The sequence below is a fragment of the Physeter macrocephalus genome, chromosome 9, assembly GCF_002837175.3.
Source record: "Physeter macrocephalus isolate SW-GA chromosome 9, ASM283717v5, whole genome shotgun sequence".
Classification (NCBI taxonomy): domain Eukaryota; kingdom Metazoa; phylum Chordata; class Mammalia; order Artiodactyla; family Physeteridae; genus Physeter; species Physeter macrocephalus.
The window spans coordinates 96,493,538-96,517,788 of NC_041222.1; the positions used below are offsets into that span (position 1 = coordinate 96,493,538).

General features: G+C 39.0%; 1 protein-coding gene across 8 annotated transcripts in view; it reads left to right on the plus strand.

Moving 5' to 3' along the window:
- PPP2R2A (protein phosphatase 2 regulatory subunit Balpha) overlaps window positions 1–24,251 on the plus strand; it is an 87,041-nt gene that overhangs the window by 20,242 nt on the left and 42,548 nt on the right. For 2 of the 8 annotated variants that reach the window (XM_028494202.2, XM_055087334.1), the window contains exon 4: window positions 18,115–18,253. The exons of the other annotated variants lie outside the window; for them this stretch is intronic. In XM_028494202.2, the coding sequence (XP_028350003.1) occupies window positions 18,238–18,253 (16 nt within the window). In that variant the 5' untranslated portion in view covers window positions 18,115–18,237. The remainder of the gene's footprint in view (window positions 1–18,114; window positions 18,254–24,251) is intronic. 8 annotated transcript variants of the gene reach the window in all.

Here is a 24,251-nt window from a genome sequence, read left to right on the forward strand (position 1 = left end):
GTAAAATAGATAGCTAGTGGGAAGCAGCTGCATGGCACAGGGAGATCAGCTCGGTGCTTTGTGACCACCTAGAGGGGTGGGATAGGGAGGGTGGGAGGGAGACGCAAGAGGGAGGGGATATAGGGATATATGTATACATATAGCTGATTCACTTTGTTGTACAGCAGAAACTAACACAACAATGTAAAGCAATTATACTCCAATGAAGATGTTTAAAAAAAAATGTGGGGCAACAAAACTTCAAGCTTTTTAAAAAAATTTTTAATTTTTTGCCTCATCTTCCCATTTTTCTCAAGTTCCTCCAGTGTTTTGTTCTTCCCTGTGATTGTATACTCTGCATCTTCTCTCAAGAATAATATAATTAGGGAGTGAGGGGGAACTTGGAACAGGCAGTAGAACCCAAAGCATCCTTCACCATTAGTTTCATTTTCCCTGAGCAGGTAAGAGTGGAGTTTGGGACACCTGGAGGTGTGATATCAGGAAAATCCCGTTACAGGTATTGACCCCTAATTACTGAGGCTCTAAAAAAGCCCTGTTGTGTACCCCCCACCCCGCTCTCCAATCTAAGGCAACATTATAAGTACATTATTCTTTTATATTATAAGTATTTTCCCAGTCTACTTTCCTCCACTCCTCAGCTGTTTCTATGATGATCTGAATGCTTTACCAAACCTTGAGTAGGCTGACGAATATATGGATAGCTCATAAAAAATTCTACAGGCGTCTGAACAGAAAGCGAGTTTTATTGTACCAGTGAGCACCCTATTTCTCTCCTCCATTCCTTATTCAGAGGTGTGCTGTTTTGTTGTCAGAGGGATGGTGTTAGCCCAATACAGGTACTTCTCAAGCTTCATGTGCTTATGAATTTCCTGGGTATCTTGTTAAAATGGAGATTATGATTCTGCATGTAGGTCTCAGGTGGAGCCTATGATTTTGCACTTCTAACCAGCTCCAGTGACGGCCATGTTGTTGCTGCTCTGGTGGTCTGCGGTCCACACTTTGAGCGCCAAGGCAGTTTATAGCCTTTTTTAGGGGAAGGGGAACAGGTAGGGTAGTCTCTTAATTCTTTTACTCAGCATTTCTGACATACTGAATAGATCCATTGTGCTCTTCTCACATCAGTTAACATTTATTCAATAAATGAATAAACACCTCCTGGGAAGCTTTGTACTAGCTGTTAAAAGAACAGCTTGCATCATAGTACACTACACTTTAGCCATCCCTAATTGTTAGGTTAAATCCATGTTTGCAAGTTCAGTTTAGCGCAGGCCAAGATCTTACTATACTTATAGGCTTGCTTTTGCTAATTTGCTTTTATAAGTGGATTGTCCCCCAGTGCTGTGAAAAGGATGAGTTTAAGAAGTGAAATCTTAACTCCTAATTGGTTGTTTCATAATCTCTAACACAGGTTTCAATAAGTATAAATGACTAACCTTTTAATTTTTATGTTTGTGATTCTTCTGTTTGTTTCATTAGCCTTGAGTGACCTTTTCAGTCTCCAATAAGGATTTCTCCCTCCCAGGCCACCTAATCTTAGTTTTGTTTTAGGCTGATTTTCATTTTATCCACATAGCTCATGTATATAATTTAACAAGTCATTAGTTTCAAAATGCTTTTGAGGAAGATTAATAGTTTTCTGTCCCTCCTCACCTATCCTCACCTTGACTCCCCTTCTTCAAACTCTTCTAGCAGTTTCTTCTGTTATTTGTTTTCCTGTTTCTAAGGAGTTTGCTCATACAGCTCTTTATCAATCTTAGACATCCTCAGGTGTAAGTAGTAGCTGCGAACTGAGCTCTATTCTGTCCCTCTTACTGCTCCTACTCTGTTTCCTCAGGATTGTTGTACCATTGCTATTGTTTAAACCAATGTTAGAGTGAGTTTCAACAGGCTGAATAATGCCTCCCTCCCCCTCCCAAAAGAAGATACCCACTTTGTAACCCTGGGAATGAGTGAATATTACATGACAAAGGGATTTGAGATGTGATTAAATTAAGGATTTTTTTTGAGACAGGGAGGTTATTTGGGCTTATCCTCCTAGGCCCTAAATGTAATCACAAGGGTACTTGTAAGGAAAAGAGGAGCAGATAAGAAGATCTACGGAGGAAGTGGTAGATGTGACACCAGAAGCAAGAGGTAGAAGTGAAGCAAGGAAAGGATTACAAACCAAGGAATGCAGGTGGCCTCCAGAAGCTTAAAAAAGGCAAGAAACCATATTCTTTCTTAGAGTCTCTCGAAGGAGCTAGCCTAACCAATACCTTTAGTTCAGTGAAACTGATTTTGGACTTCTGGCTTCCAGAACTGTCAGCAAATAAATTTGTGTTGTGTTAAGCCACCAAATTTATGGTAATTTGTTACAGCGGTCATAGGAAACAAATACAAAAGTAGACATTATTATGTCTATATAAATACTGTTCACGCTGCCAGGTAATGAATTATGATTATATCCTTTCTGCTATAACATTGTTTTTTCTAGGGATAATAATTACCGTGTTTTTCCTTTTTTTTTTTTTTTTTTTTAATCTACCATGACTGTTTTCTTTCTACACCTTTCAGTAGCCTTTCAATATAGTTTTCTACATGGTCAAAAGAATCAGGTAATCAATCATTTTCTCTCCCCTGGGTTCTCCATCATGCTGTTTCAGTCTGAAGTGATTTGCTTCATTTTCTGTGAATCTATCACTGAATCACCCTCAAATCCTCTGACAGGAGACTAGCTCTCCTGACAGTGTTTTGAAGCACATTGGATGTTCTGCCAGTTTCACTTTTGTCTTGAGCTCTGTCCCTCTGATACTCTGGGTGTTTTCTAAGATTATTGCTCAGCCTTGGGATTTTCCTTTGTTCTTATCATTTTCACATCACCATCGTGGGAACTCCTTTTGCCTTTCCTGTGTTGGATCTCCTTGTTCCTGGATGCCATGTTTTTTTCTTTCTTGGTTTACTCCCTCATTTTAGTGGTGTACAGCATCTGGTATGCCATGAGAAAGATTTCATGGGTGGTAGTTTTTGAGATCTTAACCTGCTTGGAAAAGATGTCTTTATATTGCGTTCACACTTTTGGGTTTGGCTGGTTATTGGAAATCATTTTTCCTCAGAATTTGGAAGGCATTTCTTCTGTCTGCTACTGTCCAGTGTTGCATTTGAGAAGCCTGTTGCTATTCTGTAGCACACTATTCTTTTTTCCTCTCTGGACGATGTGCTATGGTGTGTGAGTCTTTTTCGTTAGTTGGGCTAATACTCGTTGGCCCCTTTAAACTTGCAGATTCATTTCCTTTAGTTTTTTTCTTCTCTCTTTGTTTCTGGAACCCCTAATATGTGAATCTTGGACTTTCTGCATTGATCCTCTAGTTTTTGTGGGGGAGTTTTCCCTTCTATTTTCCATCATCTTTACATTTTGTTCTATCTGGGAGAGTTCCTCAATTTTGTTTCCAACTCTTTCACTGATTTTTACAATTTCAGTTATTATATTTTTAAAAGCTTTTTGTGGAGTATTCCTTTTTCAGCAACCTCTGTTTTGTAGACGGAGTATCTTTGAGAAGATCAGTCTAATCTTGGCATTCCATTTCCTTTGAGTTCCTTTGACAGAGCGAATCAGCTGGTGGGCTCACTGTAAGGTGATGAGCCAGGGATTCTCAGCGTCTCAACAGAAGGAACACTTTCAGAGGCAGGTGTGCATGTGGGTTGTCATATCTTAAGCCTGGCTGCTGGCATCCTGAGAGCCAGGAAGGTCAGCTCATTGCTGAGTATGCATCCTTTCACTTGATCTCGTTTTCAGTTTGGTACTTTGCCTTCAGCTCCAACCGATATCTTCTCTGGCTCAGTTTCTTCAGAAACTAAGTAGTTCTCTCCTTGAGAGTAGGACTTCTCTGCATCTTATGTAGATGTTACAACCAGTAGCCTTGTTTTGAGCCACATGTCTCACTGTTGTCCGGTGCTGGCCCCTTGCATGGTCTGCGGTCTGAGGGGTGAATCTGCTCGTCTCTCCTTGGCAACCCCCTCTACGTGCTTTTAGTTTTCAGTTTCCTTTATTTTGCTAAGTTACCTGCTTTCCATTTTCCAGCACATTTGTTATTGTCCTCTGCTGTTTCCCTACATGTTCCTTTGTTCTTACTGTCTTAAACTGTTTTTATTCATTTATTGTCATTTTAGTGCGATCTAAAGGGGAGAGTTAAATGAAGTGTTTGGAATCTCCATGTTTAACGGGTAGATCAATAAATATAGTTTTGTTTCCTTCATGTGGCAGGACACTTGGTAATCACTTTCTCTGCCATGGAACAGGAGAATTCACAGAATTCATATTTCTAATTCTTTTAATGTAAAGGTAGACTTAATTGTTTTCTCATATTTAAATTCTAACGTTGTGTACTATTATTCTCCATATACTATAAGCCTTGGAAAATTGTGGAATCTTTCCTTCAATTAGAGCAAAAAATGAGAGAAATTAAAGTAAAAGACACTATTTTCAAACCAAATTTTAGACATTAAGGAATCAGCCAAAAGGAGTGAGTTTTTAAAAAATTTACTATTATAATTTTTAAACTTTGAAGTGTATTTTGATACATTAAACTCTACAAGGACCAGGTCTTTATTTACTGCGATACCTTCAGCACCTGCAACAGTGTCCTCATACGTAGTAGAAGCTCATGAGATATTTGTTGACTGAATGCATATGTGAAATTTGTTCACATCTTTAAAATGTCAAGAGAAAGCTTGAGCTTTATTAGATATTAATGACTTTTAAGGTTTTTTTTCTACTCCTAAAATCACTTTTAATTAGTTGAAATGTTTGTCCCAAAGTGAATAAAATAAGATTATAGTTAGTTACCGATTGCAGGGCAACTAAGTTCATAATTTTCTACTGAGAACATCACTTATTCCTGAAACCAAGACAGAATTAAGGGAGTGATAGTTTTTCTCTCTTTTTATCAGGAGCACTCATCCTCTGATACTAGTACTGTACCACTTGTATACTTAGTACCAGGCTGCCTCTTACTTAGTACCAGGCTGCCTCTGGCTACCTCTGAGATCTTTTCTGTCATCTCCTCCTTGTGTTCCATGAACATACACATACAGTCTTGTTCTTGTTGAAGGCTTTCAACTTGCCTTTTTAACCTGGAATGTACATTACCCAAATTTTTGCATGGCCTTACTACCAGTGTAAGTTAACTCGAGTCCCCTCCCAACCCCAAAGTACACTCAGTGTTATCTGCTTTCTTTCCTCTTTTTCACCTGCATTATTATTTGAAATAATCTTATTTATTGTTTGCTTGCTTATTATAGGCTTTCTCTCAAGTTTAAAGTTTTCACGCATGAGGCAATGAACTCTATTTCTTTATTTCTACCACTTTATTCTTAGCATCTTGAATAATCTCAGGCATGTAACAGTATTTGGTGCACTCAGTGGGCATTTTGTAATTATTTGTTGAAAGGGTATATAAATTGTGCAGCGTGTTTTCACATGTCATCCCATTTATTTAAACATATATAAAACTTCAGTGTTTTATTTTACTAAATGTATATACTAGTTTTTTAAAACAAAAGAAAATACAGCCAGCTAAAGAAGTTAATAGCATTCATATCATTCTTCTCAGTTTTGTGAACCAGTAAAATGAGGCCCAGAAAAGTACCCTGAGTCACACAAGCTATTATAGACCAAGCTGCTGTAAAAGATCCAAATACCCAGTGGTTCCCCAAATTGGAAGCTTATTTCTCTCATGTAAGCCACCAGTGGTAGAGTTGGAAATGGATAAGCTGCTTTTTTCCAGGGATTATCCAGCACCCCAGGTTTCTTATGTCTTCGTCTTTACTCTTCCGTAGTGTATTGCTCTTATCTGCATGGCCAGATCTGGTTCACATCTGTGTTCAGCCCTTGGGAGGGAGACAAAGAGAGGAGGACAAGGAGCTTCTTTTTAAGGATGTGCCGTGGAAATTTTACACTCATATCCCATTGTTCAGAACTTGGTCACATGGCCTTAGAAGAGCCCAAGAAATGTAACCTCTACTTTCCTGTTAAAACTGTGTGCATGGTTTTGCTGGGGGTTCGGGTGGAGGGCCCCCCGGTGGGGAGTATCAGAGTGTTTTGTTACTAAAAGGAGAAAGGCGGAAATGGCCACTTGCGGGGTCAGTCTTAGAACTTTTTACTCAGGCCTGATGATTCCGTAGTTCAGTGCTCTTTCCTTCCTACCTCATCTGCACCTAACTAACGTTAGATATCTTCTTCAAGAAATTAAAAAAAAAATGCTACTGTAACTTTCATTGTCAGATAAAATGTTGGTTAATGCAGAATGGAATACGCTCTAGAGTGGTAACAGTTAAAATCCTCAACTTTGATTGCGTCTTGTTTGAAGTGGGGTGGAGTAGGCCTACATCTCCTTTGTAAGAGGCATGAAGCCCTCTCGCCCAGTCATGGGTGCCCTAGATAGATAGCTTGGTTAGAATAGGGAGATTATCTGCTTTCGTGATGATTTGGGAGAAACATGCCAGCTTAGATCTTGGTTTTCACACTGGTTAGATAGGAAAAGGCCAGTCTGGCTCCCCCCCCCCCCCCATTATAGGTGGCTTCATAGTTTTAGGACTAAGCTAAATGTGAAATGGGGTCAGACAGATAATATTAGATCTATACAATGAAATATGAAGAGCTCTCTGCTGGGGGCAGGAACCAGAGGGGTGGTTCCCTGAAAGGCTTTGCAACCCATTGAAAAGAAACCCAGAGAGGAGAGAGCTTCCTTTTTTGCTACCATTGTACGAGAATGTATCTGGAGTTGCTATATTCCCTCTATCCCTTCCTTTTCCAACTTTTATTTTGAAAATTTTTAGGCCCACAAAGAAATTGAAAAATAAATATGATGATAACCATTCTTTATTTTACTTATATTCACCAACTGTAAACATTTTGCCACATTTGCTTTATCTATACCTGCACTCCGGCCCCTAAATTTTTTGAAAGTAAATTGGAAACAGCATGATGCTTTACCCCTAAATAACTCAGCTTTTATCTCTTAAGAACAAGAATATTCTCTTACATAACCACAGTACCATTATGATATCCAAGTAATTTAGCATTAATTCAGAAATGTTCTCAATTACACTGTCCATTTTTAAACTTCCCCAACTGACAAAAAAACTGTCCTTAAAAAAAAAAATTTTATTTTTTTCAGTTCAGGATCCAGCCAAAGCATTCTGTTAATTTTGAAGAGTCAAAGCTTGTTATAAAATATCTCACTTTCTGGATTTCACCAATTGTTTCCTCATAATTAAATCCATGTAAAACATTTTTGACAAGACATATAAGAGTACATAGAGTGTGCTTCCTGGTGCATCACATCATGTAATAAATTTGTCCTGTTATTGATGATTTATCTCTTGGTCATGTAGTAAATACTAGATCTCTCAAAAAAGGCCCTTTTCCCTCCTTTGTAATTAATAAGTGAATCATTGATGGTCCTTGCCTGAGGCAGTTATTACATTGGTGGATGCAGAATGGTGATCTTCTAATTTCCCAACTCTTTTCCTTTTTAGTGTCAGTGTGGACTTGTAGGTTCTTTTTTTTTTTTTGCGGTACGCGGGCCTCTCACTGTTGTGGCCTCTCCCGTTGCGCAGCACAGGCTCCGGACGCGCGGGCTCAGCGGCCATGGCTCACGGGCCCAGCCGCTCCGCGGCACGTGGGGTCTTCCCGGACCGGGGCACAAACCCGCGTCCCCTGCATCGGCAGGCGGATTCTCAACCACTGCGCCACCAGGGAAGCCCTTGTAGGTTCTTTTTTGTTCCATGTATTAACAATCTATTAATGCCACCCAATCTGTTAATGCCACCATTTCTTTTGATGCTCAAATTGTCCTAAATTTGCCCAGTGAGAGACCCATCAAGTCTCTTCACTTTACGTGTCCCAGTCAGTCTTTTAATATTCCCTATTCTTTTGACACAAGATGTTTCCAGTTGTACTTTTTCCCCCGCCATACTGGGAATTATTTTTTTTAAGAATTTTTTTGTTCTTTTAGTAGAGAATGGTATTTGGAAACCATCATATATACTAAGTGTATTCTTTACTGCTGGAATGTCTTTATTCCTAGGCCCTGTCATTTTTTTCCTAGACAAAACTAGGAAATTAAAAGGCGTATTTGTTTTTGTTTTGGCCACACTGTGAGGCATGCGAGATCTTAGTTCCCCAACCAGGGATTGAACCCATGCCCCCTGCGATGGGAGTGCGGAGTCTTAACCACTGGACCTCCAGCAAAGTCCTGGGTTTTGTTTTTAAATCGTGAGTTCATATAGGATGAACTACAGTACGTTGTTTTATCAGGAGATAAACTGCAAGAAAAAAAATAGAGGGGGAACCTATAGATTAAAAAAACTTAAAGGATGTATCAATCCATTGTAGTTTGAAAACCATATTGGATCGTAATTCAGATAAACTTTTTTTTTGACGCAAGACAATTGGAAATTTGAACATATACTGGATATTTGATATTTGTAATACTGATTTTTTTCAGGTGTGATAAAGTACTGTTGATTTTTTTTCAGGTATGGTGTTTAGCTATATTAAAAGTGGTGGTCTTGTCTTTTTTTTTTTTTTTTTTTTTTTGCGGTACTTGGGCCTCTCACCGTTGTGGCCTCTCCCGTTGTGGAGCACAGGCTCTGGACGCGCAGGCTCAGCAGCCATGGCTCACGGGCCCAGCCACTCTGCGGCATGTGGGATCTTCCCGGACTGGGGCACGAACCAGTGTCCCCTGCATCGGCAGGCGGACTCTCAACCACTGCGCCACCAGGGAAGCCCGGTGGTCTTGTCTTTTAGAGATAACTTCTGAAATATTTAAGGGTGAAATAATTTGATATCTGGGATGTGCAGAAAATAATATGGGATGACTTTATGGATGAAACAAGATTGGCCATGAGTTTGTGATTGCTGAAGCTGGGTACGTGGGAATTTGTTATACTATGCTCCTCTACCTACTTTCGTATATGATTGAAATACTCTGTCATAAGATTTTCAAAATACCAGTTTATACTGATCGGCCAATTTCGATGGACTACCACAGAGTTCTTCCTTACCTCTCCCATTCTGTATTTATATCTTTTTTCTCCCACACTAAGAACTGTAGATCCCAACCCTGTAGCTATCTTTTGTCAGAATATAAAGATGAAAAGAACCTGGATCTTTAATTAAATAAGCTGGTGAATTAACTAACATTGGATTTAATTGCCCTACCTTGGAATTTCTTATGGGAGATAACTAATTTATTGTGATAAAATATACATAAGTTTACTGTTTTAACCATTTTTCTGTGTACAGTTCAGTGACATTAAGTACATGACACATTATGGTGCAACATTTGCCACCATCCATCTCCAGAACTTTTTTTCATCTTACTAGACTGAAACTCCATACCTATTAAATGGTGACTCCCCAGTTCTCTCCTTTCCCAGCCCCTGGTAACTCACATTCTACTTTCTGTCTCTATGAATCTGACTACTCTAGGTACCTAATAAGAGTGGAATTATACAGTGTTCGTTCTTTTGTGACTGGCTTATTTCACTTAACATGCCCCTTATCTTTGTCTATTCAGGCTGCCGTAACAAACTACCAGAGACTGGGTGGCTTAAATAACAATTTATTTCTCACAGTTCTTAGAAGTGCAAGATAGCAGATTCTGTGTCTGGTTCACAGATTGCTGTCTTCTCACTGTGTCCTCACATGGCACAAGGGGAGAGCTCTTTGGGGCCTCTTTTATAAGGGCACACACTAATCCCATTCATGAAGGCCATACCCTCATGACCTAATCACCTCCCAGAGGTTCCACCTCCTAATGATCATCACACTGAGGGTTAGGATTTCAACATATGAATTTGGGGGGCCGGGGGGACAGAAACGTTTCATTTATAACAGTCCTCAAAGCTCATCCATGTTGTATGTCGCATGTGTCAGAATTGCTTTCCTTTTTAAGGCTGAATAGTCCATTGTATGTATATACCATTTTGTTTATCCAGTTCATCTGTCATGCACGTTTGGGTTGTTTCTACCTTTTGGCTCTTGTAAATAGCGCTGCTTTGAACACTGGTGTTCAAATATCTGTTCAAGTCTGTGCTTTGAATTCATTCGAGTATATACCCAGAATTGCAATTGCTGGATCATAAGATAATTCTGTGTTTAACTTTTGAGGAATTACCCTACTGTTTTCCATAGTGGCTGCACCATTTTAATTCCCACCAGCAATGTTGTACAGGGCTTCAATTTCTCCATATCCTTACCTACACTAGTTATTTTCTGTTTTTGTTTTTGATAATAGCCATCCTCATGGATGTCAAGTGGATTTGATTTACACTGTGGTTTTGATTTACATGTCCATGATGATTAGTTATACCGAGCAAATCTTCATTTGTTTATTGGCCACTTGTATATCTTTAGAGAAATGTCTTTTCAGGTCCTTTGCCTGTCTTAAAATTGGGGATTTTTTTGTTGTTTATCTGCAGGAATTCTTAATATATGCTGGATATTAATCCCTTATATGATTATGATTTACACATTTTTCTCTCATTCCATGTGTTGCCTTTTCACTATGTTACTTGTGTGCTTTGCACCAAAGGTTTTAATTTTGGTGAAGTTCAATTTATTTTTTCTTTTTTTGCCTGTTTTTCAGTGTCATATTCAAGAAATCATTGCCAAATCCAGTGCCATGATGCTTTTCCCCTGTGTTTCTTCTAAGAGTTTTATAGTTTTAGGTCTTTTTAAGAATTTATTTATTTTATTTTATTTTACTTATTTATTTTTGGCTGCGTTGGGTCTTCCTTGCTGTGAGTGGGCTTTTTCTAGTTGCGGCGAGCGGGGGCTACTCTTTGTGGCGGTGTCTGGGCCTCTCACTGCGGTGGCTTCTCTTGTTGCAGAGCACGGGCTCTAGGCCCGCAGCCTTCAGTAGTTGTGGCGCGTGGGCTCAGTAGTTGTGGCTCACGGGCTCTAGAGAGCAGGCTCAGTAGTTGTGGTGCGTGGGCTTCGTTGCTCCGCGGCATGTGGGATCTTCCCGGACCAGGGCTTGAACGTCCCCTGCATTGGCAGGCGGATTCTTAACTGCTGCACCACCAGGGAAGTCCTAGTTTTAGGTCTTATGTTGAGGTCTTTAATCCATTTTAAGTCAGTTTTTGTAAATGGTATAAGGTACGAGTCCAACTTCATTCTTTTACACGTGGATATCCAGTTTTTCCAACACCACGTGTTGAAAAGACCTTTTCAGAAAGCATTTGACCATGTGTGGAAGGGTCATGTGTGATCAGATGTGGAGCAGAATAGTGTTTATTTCTGGGCTCTCTATTCCATTGGGCTATATGTCTGCATTTATGCCAGTCCCATATTTCTTAGCTTCATAGTAAGTTTTGAAATCAGGAAGTGTAAGACTTCCAACTTTGTTCTTTTTCAAGATTGGTCTGGCTTTTCAGGTCCCTTGACATTCCACATGAATTTTAGGATGGATTTTTCTGTTTCTGCAAAAAACATCATCAGGATATTGATAAGGGATTACATCGAGTCTATAGAACACTTTGGGTAATATTGAACAATATTAACAATATTAAATCTCCCAATCCGTGAACATGGGTTGTCTTTCCATTTATGTTTTAAATTTCTTTCAGTAACGTTTTGTAGTTTTCCTTGTGTAGGTCTTTCACCTCATTTATTAAGTTTATTCTTAAATATTTTATTCTTTTTGATACTATTGTAAAAGGAGTTTCCTTTTTGTATTGCTCATTTTTAATATATAGAAATGCCACCGATTTTTGTGCATTGATTTTGTATCCTACAACTTTGCTAAGATAACAAGTAGTTTTATTCCTTAAATGAAGTGCTAAAATGTTTGAAAATGCCGCTTGACTCAGAACATATCACCTAGAAATCTGTTGAGATCAGATACAGGGTTAAGCCTCAGGCACTGTGCCTTTTGTGTCTGTACAGGATGGCTGCTTGTGTAGGTTAGATCCTGTGCAGCAGTATGTGGTGGCCTTGTGTCTACTTATGGTATTTCTTAATTGTTTTCCACATATCCATCAGCAGAAGACAAAGAGCCTGAATTCCGATTATCCAGTACCAGAGTATCATATCAGAAAATTTGTTGACATCTGATTGAGTTTTTGTTGATTCTCTTCCTACCCACTTTATTAGTATGCTAAGGAAACAGGGTGAATAAATTATCTTCCTGGGAATGAGGGTGGGGTATAGGAATAATACAGTATAGGAAAATATTTTTTTATTGTTAAACCAAAAATGGATATTTTCATTTGTGAGTGAGAATGCTGTTGGTGTTTTTTACTTCAGATTTGTCTTTTAAGTGTTATGTCCATCCCATAGTGCTAGGTGCCCCCTGCTGGACACATAGTGGTAGAGGCTTCTTTACAACGCTCTGATTAGTTCATCCTGCTGAGCAGCTGTGTGTGTGATTCCTCTAAAGATAATGTTAAAGCGTTTCTGTGCTAAGTTTTCTAATTAGTCACATCTTAAACTGAACTAAGTTTGGTGACACGGCATTTTTTAGAAATCAGCAAAATTTAGTTATTTAAATTACCATAGTAGAATATATCTTGGGAACTGGTGTAGATTGAAATGTCTTTGTTCCAACAACAGGATTGAATTATATGACTAAGAAAACCAACAAGCATTTCCTGTCATATTTATCAAAACAGAGTCTTTGAAGGAATGTGTAAAGTGCTTTACTTAAACAAATAGCTGTGTTGACTTCCAGTGGAGGATGATGATCTAAGCCCATGTGTTAAAACAAACAGACAAACACACTGAAATGACCAAGAAGCATAATGGGGAGAGTTCAGTTTCCTTGGAAACCCTGGAAGAGTGCCGTAACAAAACTAAAAAGAATTTTGGCAGGAGATGGTACAGATGAGAAACATAGTGAGGGAAGTCCTTATTAGCTGACTTGGGTTCATTTATGTGGTTGAGAATCCCTCCTGGGGTGTGACTAAAGGAACCTACCTTGAGCAGCCAGAGCTAGAATTGAAGGTGGTTCATGGGGCATTTCGTTGGTGAGGTATCTTGTACTTTGAAGCAGGGTTAAATGCTGAATGACTCAGCGTGGTTCTTAACAAGGGGAATGTGACCAGTTGAGAGGGGCTGGCTACCCATGGTTGTAGGAGAGAGACTAACCATGAAGCACAATGTTAAAACTTCCTTCTCTGGCCTTGTAATCCTGCTTCCTGACCACATATTGCTGAATTGATAAGCTGACTATAGGTAATGTGTGGCAGACAGCCTCTAAGATGGCCCCCAGTGACCCCTGCCCCGCACTCATGTCCTTGTGTACTCATGTCCCTCCCCTTGAGTATGGCCGGACCTAGTGACTTGCTTCCACAAGTGTGGCAAAAGTGTTGGGATGTCACTTTCAAGGTTAGGTTACAACAAAGCTTTGGCTTCCACCAAAGCCTTTTGGGCGGCCCTGTCATTTGCTCTGAGGGAAGCCATCTCCCACTTTGTGAGCTTCCCTGTGGAGCTCATGCGGCCAGCAGCCCTTGAAGACCCGATGCCAGCAGTGCATGAGCTTGGTTCGCAAGCAGGCCCTCCCCCACCGGCCCTCATCAAGTTTGGAGATGGCAGGTGCCCTGTCTGACACATTGCTGCCTTTTGAGAGATCCTGAGTGAGATGCACCCAGCTAAGCCACACTCAGATTCCTGATCCATGGGAACTGTGAGATAATACTGTTTTAAGCTGCTAAATTTGGGGTAATTTGTTAGGCAGCAGTTGAGAACTAATACAGGAAGTAACAATGTAAACATCTCCCCATCCCCAAAGATTTGAACTTGGTTCTAAATGTTTTTTTGATTGAACCCAACCCAGTTCCCAATATTGCATAAACATAGACCTTTCTCTTTAAAGTTGAATACACAAAAAGATAGACACAGATGCAGTCTAAGAGAAGGTGACAGACTTACTGCAAGAAACAAGAGAAGACATTGAAATTTAAAGAAGAACTAATTAATATTCTCAAGGAGACTCTTGAGCATTTGAAGAAAAAGTATGAGAGAGCAGAAAAAGGAATTCTTAAGTGAAATATGTGATTCTTAACTATTGATTCTTTGGAGGCAGGAAGCAGCAGGGCTGTAGAAATACTCCTGCAATTCAGAGGAAAATATAAGATGAATATTATAGACAATAATACAAGAAATACAAATAATAGATTCCATGTAGAATAAAAGTTCAGAGTGAGAGGTCAGAGAGAGCAGATCAAAAGGGCTCAGGGAATATATTTAACATTTATTGAGCACTTACTATGTGCCACGTGTTTGGCAAGTTGAAACTCATTTAAAAATCTCTGTACAACTTCCATGTGGAAGGGTCTGTTAATACTATTCTTTTACAGGTAACTGAAGTGTATACCAAGCAAAATAAATGGGATCCACACCTAGAAATAGCCTAGTGGATTTCTAAATTTTAAGATGTGGAAATAAATAGTACAAGTATTGAGACAAGAAACAGGTTACTGGCAAAGGAAGGTATATCAAGTAGACATCGTGTTTGTCTTCTGTATGCTAGAGCTGTCCAGTTAGTGGTAGCCACTAGCCACGTGTAGCTGTTAAACTTAATTTAAATAAATTCGTTCTCTCACTGCTGGCCGTTCAGGTGCTCAGTAAATAGCTACATGTGGCTAGTGGCTACCATGTTGAACGGTGCGGAATAGAACATTTCTGTGATCACAGAAGGTTTTGTTGAACCATGCTGTGCTAAAACACAGTGAGTGGAGTGCCATGTAGAAAACTTTGAGGAAAAAACTGTGTAAACTGAGAATCTTAAATTGGTGAAACTATCCTTCACAAAGGGCAATAGAATAGCATTTTTCAGGCTTGGAATGACCCAGTGTATCACTCAAGTGATTTTCTTGAAAAAAACACTGCACTCAGTATACCCAGCCCCCTGAGAAGTCAGCACCTCTGGAGCATGATGAGTCAGCTTCAGTGTTGGCTTAACCCTCTGTTTCCCAGAATAATCCAAGACATATAAAAGTAAGGGAAAATCTTCATCAGTGTCAGACGTAAAGAGGGTGCCCTTCATAAGCCAAATTTCAAACTGTCAGAGCAGTGATTTCAACCTAGACAGCTCAGTGCCAGAGCTGCTTCTCCTGACAACTGTAAAATAAAGCCACAGAAAATAACTTTTATTTTAAGGACACCAACTCCCTGAAACCACTTTTGTCAAAATCACCCCCAAAATCTGCATGTCACCAAATCCAAGTTTAATTCTCAGTGTTCCCTTGATTTCTGTGTACTTTCAGACACAGTTCATCACTGCCTCCTTTTATTGATTCATTTATTTACTTATTTTATTTTCTGGATGCGCTGCGTGGCATGGGGATCTTAGTTCCCCGACCAGGGATCGAACCCCTGCCCCCTGCAGTGGCAGCGTGGAGTCCTAACCACTGGACCACCAGGGAATTCCCCATCACTGCCTCTTTTTAGAAAGACTGTCTTTGCCTGGCTTCCAGAAAAGCTCTTCTTACCTCACCAGTAGTACCGGTGCAACCTCCTTTCCTCGCTGCTTTTTTCTTTTCAGCTAATGGTAGGAGAGCCTGAAGGCTCAGTCCTCAGACCAGACCTTGTTTTCTTATCTGTACTTGCTCGCTAGGAAATCACATTTAGTCCTTAAATGCCTCTACTAATTGATGATACTCTAATTTATATCTCCTCTTCCTCCCATAAGCTGTCAAATCTGTCTCGCTGCCTGGATGACATTTCTACATGTGTGTCTGGTCGAAATCAACACCAAAGATGTGAAAATGGAGTTTTTGGCTCCTTTCTTACCCCAAACCTGCTCTTTCTTGGTGTGTCTCTCCTCAGTAAATGGCACTGACTTTCCTCAATTGGACATGGTTCTAAAACCTTGGAATCATCCTTTGACACCTCCTGTGACACCTCTTTTGAAACCTCAGCAAATTCTGCAGTGCTGTCTTCAGATTGTATTCTGAATTCATCCATTTCTCTGGCTGCCACCTGAGTTCAGACCCATCATCATCTCTTACTCAGGCTACTGCAATAACTTATGAACCAGATGAGCACTTTAAAACATAAATTAAAAACTCTCCAATGGCTTCTTATCACTTGAGACAAATCCACAATCCTACCATGGCTTACAAGGCTGAATATGGTTTGGCCTCTGTTAAATGCTCCATCTTTTCTACCACGTTATTCTGCATTCGTCTTATCAAGTTTGGCAAACTCATGTCTACTTAGGTCCTCTGCTTGGAATGCTTTACTTTACAAGCTTGGATGACTAATTCTCTGTTCATTTTGGTTTCTTCCTAAGTCCTCTCCTCAGGGAGGCTTTCTTTGACTACCCTACTGTATTTGTATAGTACTTATTAGCACTACCGGGTACATTTTATATTTATCATTCATTTGTTTATCATATGCCCCCATCACTAGAATGTATGATCCATGAGGGCAGGGATTTTTTGGTGTCTTATGAACTCCCATTTCCCTAGCACCTAGAAATGCTGGCATAACCTGGAGTGTCTTAACATGTATTAGATGCTCAGTAAAATATTTGTTAAAGGAATGACTCTCTTAAGAATTTGTTGAAGGAATGAGCAAAACAACAAAAATGTGCAGGATTTATAAACAATAAGATCAGTTGTCAGAGGAATGAACTTTTAGTTCAAGTAAGTGGAGAAAAACTTTAATTCTCTTTGAGTGAGATTCATGAAAGAAATTGCATCTTTGAAAATGGAATCGTGAAATTAATTTCAAATTATTTGAAAAATACGATTATAATTGTTTAAAAAGTATAGCAGAAACAATGAGTTGCAGTGTAAATACAATTGAAACAAGGTCAGAGAACTATCACCTAGAGGAAACTAACCTACCAGAACCGAGAAAAAAAGGATAAAAAAGGAAAAGATGAGGAAAAAGAATGTTCTGAATGAAATTACTTTTTTTTGTAGTAATGTATGATGTATTCCTTTTGGCTAAGAGTTTTGGTGAAATCATTCATGACATGCTCTTTTGAACTTAGCCAATGGTGCTTAGCTTTTTTCTTTTACGTGAAGTTGGACCTGCCATTTAGATGCTATTAAAGAATACCTAAAGTAAGGTAAAATATCTGTCCATTGATGGTAATAAGTACATTCAGCCAGCATGAGAACCTGGACATTATTCTTGCTTTCATCTTCAGCTCTCCACAGCTTATTAATTATCAAGCCTTGCTTTATATACTTCATAAATGAATTTTAAAGTCTGTACACTTCTGTCCCCTCTTTTGCTTTCATGCTTTAGTTTCTTCATCTGTTAAATAGGTATATTAATACCACCAGCTTCATAGATTTGTTATGAAGGTAAAATACCTAACATACTGTAAGTGAATTTTAAATGTTGGCTACTTATAATATTGTTACTATACTAATACTGATTCACTCAGGTCACCTTCATTGCTTACCAGGATTTCTGGAGTAACTCTAGGTTTGTCTCCAGACTTCCCTCTAATTACCCTCCTCCCAATTCCCAGTCCACTTCAGCCTGAGTAATCTAAGGTGCATGTCTAATTGGATTACTCATATTTAAAACTCCCCAGTGGGCTTCCTTTTGTCATCAGAATAAATTCGATAACATTATTTGTATCGTGTCTTAAAGTCTTCTAACCTCTTTTTCTAAATATTCTGCCTCTTTGTACCCAGTCTGTAGGTGAGCTGAAGGAATTCTATCAGGAAACAGATTTGCGCCGGGGGGTCAGTGAAGTGCTTTCAGGTTCTTATAGCGTGGCCATAATAATCCTAGTTTGTAAAGATTTTAGGCAGATATTAATAACCAGATACCCATCTGGTTATAAAAATATTTTAATAAGGCATGCATAGATGCAGGAGCTTTGTGCAGTACTGCTTGTTTGTATAATCTCCATGAGAAACTATTTGCATTTTATTTCGATAAGGCAACCTAATGAGATGATTTGTTTAGTGGACTTAATTATGAGTCTGTTAAAAGTTGGTGAACATCTAATGAAGATGGTAACTAGGCTTAGAATGGTCAATTTAGAGCTCTTCTTTCTAACATTATATATAACATTAATACACCAAGGCTTGTTTGTTAAATCATCCCTGTAGACTAAATGTATTAGCAACTTTTTATCTTTCTGTTCTTTGTTGCAGGAGGGTATTGTTCCATTCCATTTTATCCAAACATGATATCAGATTATCCAGGAACAAGTAATAAAGAAGGGAGGCTGGTTCCAGAACACATCTCTGGAAATCACCTTATGGACCTTGACTCTCATGGCAACATTACAATGTAGGTTCTGTATGAGCATCAATAGCCAGCGGTCTTTGTTGAGCTTATCTCATAACGTGTTCCTAGTCACCGAGTCAGAGGTTGAGAAAAGGTTATTATGAAGGCTGTTAGCACTTACTTTGTTCTTGGAAATCATGGTAAAATCGAGGTGATATTTTGACCAAGAGACTGAAGTACAGGATCCTATCCTCAACCAGTTGTGCTTCAACCTGAGGCCTCTTGAGTGTATCTACAGAGAAGCAGCAAGTCCGGCAGCTGCAATACTTTGTTCTTAGTTTGGGCTTTAGCCTCAGGCTCCTGGGAGCTCAGCTGGACCATTTGGGGAACTTTTTTTTTTTTTTTTTTTTTACCTAGCCTAGATTGATTCACTGGAATAGTCTAGAAACAACGAAAACTGCTTGTTTCTGCTTTGTGCAACAGAGCCCAAACCCCAGCCCACATCTTCTTTTTACCAGTGTGCCTACTGTGTGCCTCATTCAGGGATCATTTCGTTGCATTTATGGCTTGTTTAGCCCTAAAAGCAACTCTGAGGTGCGTATTTAAAGATGAGGAAATTAAGTCTTCAAGGGGCCGAGTTACTTCCTCAGGGTCATACAGACAGAAGAAATGGCAATTTGACAGTGGGGAAATGACCAGTCTGACATCTGGTCATTTTCTGCACAAGTTCCCTGCAGACGTGGCCCCAAGAATGTGGTAGAGGTGTGCTAAGGTAATGATCCGTCAGTCCTTGGAGCAGACGCGAGCAGCCTCCCCTCACCTCCATGCCAGTGTGCCCTGGCGGGAGGGAGGTGGAGGTGCACTGGCTGCTACCATCAGCAGGAGTGCCGCCCTCCCTGCAGCCTTTCGGGCTACAATGATCTGCCCTAGCCAATGCAAAGTAGGGAAGAGGAGTCGGGAACGGAGAGAGGCAGAAGTGGTTGGGGCCTGCTCACCGCAGGAGCAGGTGAGCAGGTCACGTCTTACTCACTTCTGCGGGGCAAGAAATTGCTAAAGGGGTGGCACACACTTAACTTTCTTTTTGGGGTGCCGAAATAATCTTAAGTTTTGACCACAACAAACTTGTGGGAGGAGTGTCCTGACCTTGGGAAAAAGTAACGAGAACTTTGAGCTCCCTCTAGAGGTGAACAGTGACAAAGGAACATCATAGTGGTCTGTAGGGAAATAACTATACCTTCAGCTTGCCTACCCTTTATCAAAAAACTAGCATTTTATAGCTGCATTATCCAGCAAAGTATTTTCTATGCTAGGGAGTAATTAGTTACCTTTGAGAAGAAATTTGGGTGAATCATATTCTGCTTAGCTGTGTGGGGCAATCCTGAAGTTCAGTGTTCTCCGCATAGGGTATACTAAATGAAGAGAGGAGAAAAGACCGTGAAAATGGTCATGTCTCCGAACAAGGAGAACATGCTGCTTTTTTTTTTTTACATTTATTTTATTTTTTAACGTCTTTATTAGACGTTATTTACTTTACGAGATAACAGGCTTCTTAATGAGAACTCTAAGTGTTGAAACAAACTGGATCAAAATGAGAATTAATTTCTGTGCCGTTATGTGCCAGGATGGTTTGACAGCAGGCCCTTGACTATAACAGAGAGTAGTTTGCCTGCTGTCTTCTAACCCCACTTGCCCAACATCTGAAAAGAAAAAAAAGCAGTGAGTACTGGAAGATTAGAATTATGAAGTCCAAGTTGTAGGCATGTCCTAAAACTTCTAAGAAGGCTAACACACACAGTTTCTTAACTTTTAGAACCTCAGCTGACCAAATGAGAATCTATTCCAGGATAGAAATCTCAGTCATGGTCAGATAATCCAAGGATGAGAGTTAGTTACGGTACTCTAGTTATTCCTTTTGTTCTCAGTATATTTATACTTCTCTTCAGAACTGAGAGAATTCAGTTCTTAAAACTTAGTATGTAACTATAGAATGAGTTAGAAGTCATCTTTAATTTGTGGTAATATTAAGAATATCTGAAAGTTACACATTAAAAAAAATATTCCAGAAGTGCTCAAAAAAACCAGAAGGATAGGAATATGTCAGAGGGACCCAGGAGCCAGTCTGAAAGAGTTCTCAGTGACCAAATCAGGAAGTTTGAGCAACACAATAATGACATATTATTAGATTACAACCCAAAGTATGACATTAATGCCTGTGAGTTCCTACTGATAAATGATTGATTGGATAAACAAATGAGGGAGAAGAGACAAATTTCCTATACAGAAGAATTCCAAATCATTTAACTAGCTACTCCCCCTCAAAGGGATGGGGCTTAACACACACACACTCCCTCTCCCGCCCTCTCTCTGTCCCTTTAGTGATTTCTTCCGGAATACATTCTAGGGGGGTGGAGTGACTGGAGGAACTTGGCAGACGGTACCTTAGCCAGGTCATCCAGGTTGTCATCAGTAAGTCATACTGGTAGGATGTACCCTTGATGTGATGTGATAAGAATGGCACCTCCTCTCTGTGATCTTCCTACCAGTAACCCATAACTACAGTCTGGCTGTGAGGAAAACACAGTCCCAAATGGAGAGACATGCTGCAAAGTACCTGACCAGTAGTACTCTTCAAAGCTGTCAAGGTCATCAAAAACAAGAAAAGCCTGAGAAATTGTCACAGACCATAGGAAGCTAATGTGGTATCCTGGAACTGAAAAAGTACAGTAGGGAAAAACTAGTGAAATCTGAACAAAACTGTGGAGTTTAGTTAGTAATCATATTCAAGTGTTAATCCCTTAGTTGTGACAAATGTACCATAGTAATGTAAGATGTAAACAACAGGAGAAACGAGGTGAGTGTAGATGGGAACTCTCTGTACTGCCCTTGTAACTCTTCTGTAAGTCCAAAATTATGATAAAATAAACTTACAGAAGACGAAAAGATCCAGCTCAGTGAACTCTTGTGTTATGTAGATTTTGTTCCATGACGCTTGAAAAATGGGGAACTTTTCTGTTATGTGTACATGTATTAAGTAGTTTCTGACTTGTGTATAAAAGCGAGGAAGATACCATCTCGTGAAGGTGTGTGAGTTAACGACAGATGACACGAAGATCTCTGGTGCTTTACTGCTGCAGTAGTGGCTGAAGTTGAGCAGAGCAGCTTCATTGTCTGGGTTCCGTTCCTATTTCATCATTGATTAGCTTAAAACTAACTGGAAGTAACTTTCATTAACTCACTATTGTTGATGAGTTCCATGTTGAGAAATAAATCTGGGATCCATTTTTGTCAGAGTGAGATCTCTAGCAGAGATCCGTGGTCATGGGTAGAGTTATGCAACTGTTGCAGATGTGTTGTTCTTTTAGGTCTTCAATTTTTGCATATTAGAAGTTTATGCATCCTAATAAAAGCATGTTAATTTTCTCCAGCCATTGTTCTGTTTTCTTCCTCCCTTAGATGTGTTGAGTTTAAGTGTCTGAGGACATGTTGTTTACATGCTCTGTGAAAGACAAATCCTCTGAAGAGATCATCTGTCAATGTTTTTTTGCAAATGAGGAATTTGAAGTTCATGAAGATTAATCGACTTACTCACTGTCAAATTATTACTTAATAGCAGAGCTGAGACTGTTTCCCCAGGTGTCTTGTTGCTCTTCCCTAATGGTTAATGAAGAGCCAGGGCTTGTAGGGAAAGGGTGAAAACAGAGGAGGATTTCAGGGAAAATGAGAGCAAAATGTGAAAGGATATTGGCAGAATAAGCACGTTTGATGTTTCTCTTATATTCTCTAACATTTTAGATATTTTAAAGACATTAGTATCTTTATGCATTAAAATTTTTTTTGGATTATTTCAGTATGATGACTTTTAGTGACATGAAGTTCCAAGGGAAGGAATGCTTTGTGGCTTCTGATATAAATTATGAAGTAGTTTTCTACAGTAATAATATATACTTTTATCTACAGTGTAGGCAAATACCAGCCTTATGAACAATTAGTATTTTCCCTCTAGTTTAGGAGATAGAAAATGGTGTCTTGTTAAAAAATTTATTTAATTTGATTTGACTGGCTCTTTCCTTATGTTTTACTAGTATTTCCCCTTCTGTGAATTGTTCTCCTATGTCATATGAACTGTTTCTAGAAACACAAGTATTTTTCGTAGTCCACTTGTCTTCTATTTAGTTATTGTGTAAAAATCACATTTTTCTTTTATTACATCTATAGATTTTAATCTTCTGGTGTAGTTCTACCTCTCCAGAAATCTAATATGAATTAATTCTGTTGTGTTTTTTTTTTTTCCCCTGATGGAGCACATACAGAAGGGCTGAAGGAAGGGGGAGAGGAAAGAAGGTATTTCAGGCAAGGTAGACAATATATCCAAGCTAAAGAAGGAGTAGTGAGGGTGGGCAAAAGTATGTATGTGGGAGGTGTAAAAACATCAGCGTCACTAGAGAATTTGGTGAGTGCTATGGTACTAGGAAGTAGGATGGTATACCTAAGGGAGGTCTTCATACTATGGAGGAGATTGAATGCCAGGCAGTACTTCAAAAATCTTCTGGTAATCCTTAGAGGACCTTGAAGGTTTTAGAGCAGGAAAGCATCTTGTAACCAGTAAGTAAAACGTAAGAGACAGATTTGGGCATGTCTGAGATGAGATTCCAGTAGTTGGATTTTGTTCTTGTTTTCTTATGGTATAATTTACATACAGTGAAATTTCTCCTTTTATGTATAGTTCTTCTAGCTTTGATAAAAACCGTACAGTCACTACCATAGTCAACATAAAAAGCAGGTCCGTCACTCCAAAAAGTTTCATGTCCCCTTGTAGTCAGCCTCTACCCCAAGCCTGTCCCTGTAGTTACACCTTTTCCAGAATGTCAGATAAATGGAATCATATAGTGTGTAGCCTTTTGAATCTGGCTTCTATCGCTTAGCATAATGCATTTTGAATTTTATCCATGTTACTGCTTCTATTGGTAGTTTGTTCCTTTTTCTTTTTTGCTGAGTGGTACTTCATTGCATGGATATATACCTCATTTTGTTTATTCATCCACCAGTTGAGGATCATTTGGTTTGTGTCCAGTTTTTGGTGATTACAAATAAAGCTGCTATAAACATTTGCATTCAGATTTTCGTGTGAATATAAGTTTTCATTTGACTTGGGTAAACATCTAGTAATGTGGTTTTTGGGTTGCATGGTGTTTGTTTTTAGCTTTATGAGAAACTGCCAGATTTTTCCCCCAAAGTGGGTTGCATTCCTACCAACTGTATGTGAGGGCTCCAGTTGCTCAATACGAGCACCAGCCACTGTCAATTTTTAAAACACAGTTTAGTCATTTGAATGGTGTGTAGTGCTACCTCATTACTTTTTTTTACTTTGTGTAGATTCGTCTGTCATTCGTGTATCTGTTGCTGGTCTCCCTGTCTAAGCTCTGGTCACCAATTCCATAATGCTCTGATTGTTTTGTTTATGTTATACCAGTAGGATCAAATATGATTTGTAACTTTTTTTTAACTCAGCGATATAATGTAGATAACATTCTTTCAGCACAATAGATATTTTTTTGTACTGAGCATGGGAAGTACATGTGGACAAGCTATGGAAGGATATACTATACTGAAATTCTCTCAGAAGAGGGGTTAAGAGTAGGTGACTATAGTTTTTTACAAAGCAGTTATTTGTGTGATCAAAAAAAAAGAGTAAAGTTAATTTTTATTCCATTACTGAAATTGGTCTTACAGAAGTCATAACATATATAAATATCAATACATCTGATACATATTTTGCAATTTGCATGAGTTTGCTTAAAAGATTGTTCATTCATTACCTATGGTTATCCCTTGTGGTGGAATTTCAGGTTTTTTATTCTTTCAGTTTTTATAAGTTGGTTAGTTTTATAGTGATCATTGTATCTCTTTTTTTAAAAAAGAACAATACTATCTTAAATATTTATATACTTATGTTCCTGTAAATCTTTTAAAATATTTTTATTGCAGTACTGATTTTTATCTTTGCCCTTAGAGTTTTTTTTTTTTTTTTTTTTTTTTTTTTTTGCGGTACGTGGGCCTCTCA